The sequence below is a fragment of the Apaloderma vittatum genome, unplaced genomic scaffold, assembly GCF_000703405.1.
Source record: "Apaloderma vittatum isolate BGI_N311 unplaced genomic scaffold, ASM70340v1 scaffold34062, whole genome shotgun sequence".
In the NCBI taxonomy this organism is placed as follows: domain Eukaryota; kingdom Metazoa; phylum Chordata; class Aves; order Trogoniformes; family Trogonidae; genus Apaloderma; species Apaloderma vittatum.
The window spans coordinates 242-3,223 of NW_009702473.1; the positions used below are offsets into that span (position 1 = coordinate 242).

Below are 2,982 nucleotides of genomic sequence, written 5' to 3' on the forward strand. Positions count from 1 at the left end.
CAGCCCCTGTAATGGAGATGTTCTGTGTGCAGGGGACCTTCACGCTGTCTTAGACCTAGCAAAGGTTGCTGACTCCCTCCTGTTCATTCTGGATTCTACGGATGGCTGGGACAGCGTGGGGGAGCACTGCCTCTCCTGCCTCTTCGCACAGGGGCTCCCCAGTTATGGTAAGCAAGTGAGAAGCGTTAAGGGATTCTGGTGAGGTTATTAGCCAGAGAGATGCTTGATGGGAATTTTACTTTTGCAGTAATTAAAAACTCCGTATGTTAATAGGTGATCACAGGGCTCTGATTGCTCTGTTTCTGAGCAGAGACTGGCCGGGTCAATGCCATTCTCCTCCTGCCTTGTTGTGGTACTGCCCTGGTGGGGAAGTGCTGGAGGGAAAAGGGATGGTTTAAGTTTAGGCCTCTGGGTGCTGGTATTGGAATGGCTGCCTGCGTGTGCAGAGTGAAGGGGTTCAGATGCTTTCTTGCTACATTCAGCTCCTGGGGCCTTATCTCCACAGTGTCATTCAGTCTCAGAATGTTATCTCTGAGGACAGGTTTTCTGTCCCAGTTGTTCTCTGGAGTGGGTGAAACTGCCTTTGCACCTTGTGGTGTGAATGTGTTATTTGGGGAGCTGATACCTGAGTGTCAGTGCTTGGTACGGGCGTCAGGAGGTTCACAGTCTGAACCTGAGCTCTGTTCTGTGCACTGCTTGGTAGCTCTCGCTGTCCCAGGCGGCACTGACTTGCCACCTAAGAAGCGGATAGACGCCAGGAAGAAACTCGCCAAAGCCATTGAGAAGCGCTTTCCTGAGGCCAAGCTCTTTCCCCTGCACACGGAGCAGGAGTCCTTGCTGCTGCTGAGGCACCTCGCCACCCAGAAGCAGCGGCACCTCGCTTTTCGGGACAGGCGGGCTCACCTGCTCGCCTATGCTGCCGAGTTTGTGCCCGGTCAGGAGAGCGACCTGGTTGGGACCTTGAAGGTGTCCGGCTTTGTCCGAGGACAGACCCTCGACGTGAACAGCCTGGTGCATATCGTGGGGCACGGAGATTTCCAGATGAGCCAGGTGGATGCCCCCCCCGACCCACTCTCTTTGAACCCCCGAGTGGTTAAAGGACAGAAGAGGAGTCAGGACATGGAGGTACAGGTGTGGGGTGGATCAGGGTTTTGCTGGGCCCAGTAGAACACGGTGTTTCTAAACTTCCTTCATGAAAATAACAGCTCGGGGTGGGTGGACAAGGGGAGTGGAAAGGGCAGTTCATCAAAGGCAGTAGGCCTGTGTTCTGCCGCTGAGCTGGGATTCCTTGCCCACAGCCCGTAACAAACATTATGTTACAACATAACAAGCGTGATGCTGGAGGAAGTTTTGCTTCAGACTGATTGCTGGCTTGAGGTAGATGTGTTCACAGCTGGAGGCTCTGCTCTTGCCCTTCAGGATGACGCTGTCAATGGTACCGATGAGATGGAGGAAGATGTTAAGGTCCTGATGAAGGCAGATCCAAAGAAGCAGGAGTCTTTGCAGTCAGAAGTGATTCCTGATCCTATGGAAGGGGAGCAGACGTGGCCTACTGAAGAAGAGCTGCAGGAAGCAGAGGGTGAGTAGCGGCACTACTTCTGTACCTTTTGCTTGTCCCTATTAAGAGGGTTGTTGGAAACCCTCCCACTGGCATGGCTCGGGTTGGCTGTGAAGAAACGCGCTAGTTGGGAGCCTGGGGTTTCCACTCCTAGTCCCACGACCTGAGTTTGAGTGCCAGGCTGCGTGGTTTGCCCGGCAGTTAGCAGGGCTGTGTCCGAGCTGCCTTTTCTGGGCCCTGACAAATTACGGGCTGGGAAACAGCGATTCTGGTCTAGAGCTGATCTTGGCCGTTCGGGTGTAAGTGTTGCTGAGGGAAAGGAGAATTGTTCCTGTATTAACCACTGCTGGGAACCCTCCAGCATCTCTGAAGGCAGACAGGAGGGTGGTGAAGGTCCCCAAAGGCACATCCAAGTATCAGGCTGCCTGGATTGTGGATGATGGAGAAGAAGGCAGTGAGAAAGATGATGATGATGACGACGAAGATGATGACATCGATGACGATATGATGGAAGAGGCAGTTTCCCAGGTACTTCTAAGAGCTGATAATGCAGGTGATTTCCAGATCATTACTGCATATTCTCGGACGATCCTGTCCTCCTGGCATGCTCCATGCAAGGGCACAACGCAGAGCCAGGACTTGCCTGGATTTCTGTTGTTAGACCTCTTGCATGTATCACTTTGCTTCTTTGGCCTGTTAGATACTGAAATGTACTGTGTGTAGGTTGGGTCGCGATTCGCATGGTGTGAGGATGCGCAGGGTTTGCAGTGCTGCAGGGATACCGACAGCGCGTGTGCTCACGGGCTCTGCGCTGTCCTCTGTGTCAGGACGGGGAGAGCAGCGAGGAGGGAGAGGAAGCTGCAGAGGAGGAGTGCGAGACCATGACCGTTTCCGAGTGCTTGCGGGACGACCAGTACGACGAGAAGGTGGAGGAAGATGAACAGATGCTGGAGAGATACAAACAGGAGAGAATGGATGAGATGTTTCCGGATGAGGTGGACACGCCACGCGACGTACCTGCCAGAGTCCGGTAAGAAAACAGGATGTTGCTGAGAGAGCAAAGCATCTTTCTGGTTTGGCGAGAGAGGGCAGGAAGCCTGTGATGTCGTAGCCGTGGTGTCTGAACCTGGCTGAAGTACTCTCCTGAAGACTCACTCTTTGGCTCTGAGGCTTCCAGGGGAGGCACCAGTTTGGGGGCAGTGGGTGGGCCTGGGCAGTGCCCCGTGGCAGGGCGAGCTGGGCCCTGACCTGGGAGAGGGAGGAGGATGGCAGAGCCCTGTTGTAAGGACAGGTTGTTTGGGGACGTTATTGCTATTTCTAGCTCTCTGCACTAAGGTCTTTTCTGAGAGCTAACATTTGCCTTGCTCCCTTTGCCTTCACTGGAGGTGTGAGCCCCTGCGGAGCACAGAAGGTGCAGGCCACAC

At 54.2% G+C, this 2,982-nt stretch overlaps 1 protein-coding gene across 1 annotated transcript in view; it reads left to right on the forward strand.

Annotated features, from left to right (window-relative positions):
* The window catches only part of TSR1 (TSR1, 20S rRNA accumulation, homolog (S. cerevisiae)), a gene marked incomplete at both ends in the record, with an annotated part of 2,824 nt that extends 236 nt beyond the window's left edge, over positions 1 to 2,588 (forward strand). Inside the window, 5 exons of the mRNA XM_009864271.1 lie at positions 33 to 167; positions 704 to 1,131; positions 1,420 to 1,579; positions 1,920 to 2,086; positions 2,386 to 2,588. Coding sequence (XP_009862573.1) covers positions 33 to 167; positions 704 to 1,131; positions 1,420 to 1,579; positions 1,920 to 2,086; positions 2,386 to 2,588 — 1,093 coding nt within the window. The remainder of the gene's footprint in view (positions 1 to 32; positions 168 to 703; positions 1,132 to 1,419; positions 1,580 to 1,919; positions 2,087 to 2,385) is intronic.
* Positions 2,589 to 2,982: the final 394 nt, after the last annotated feature.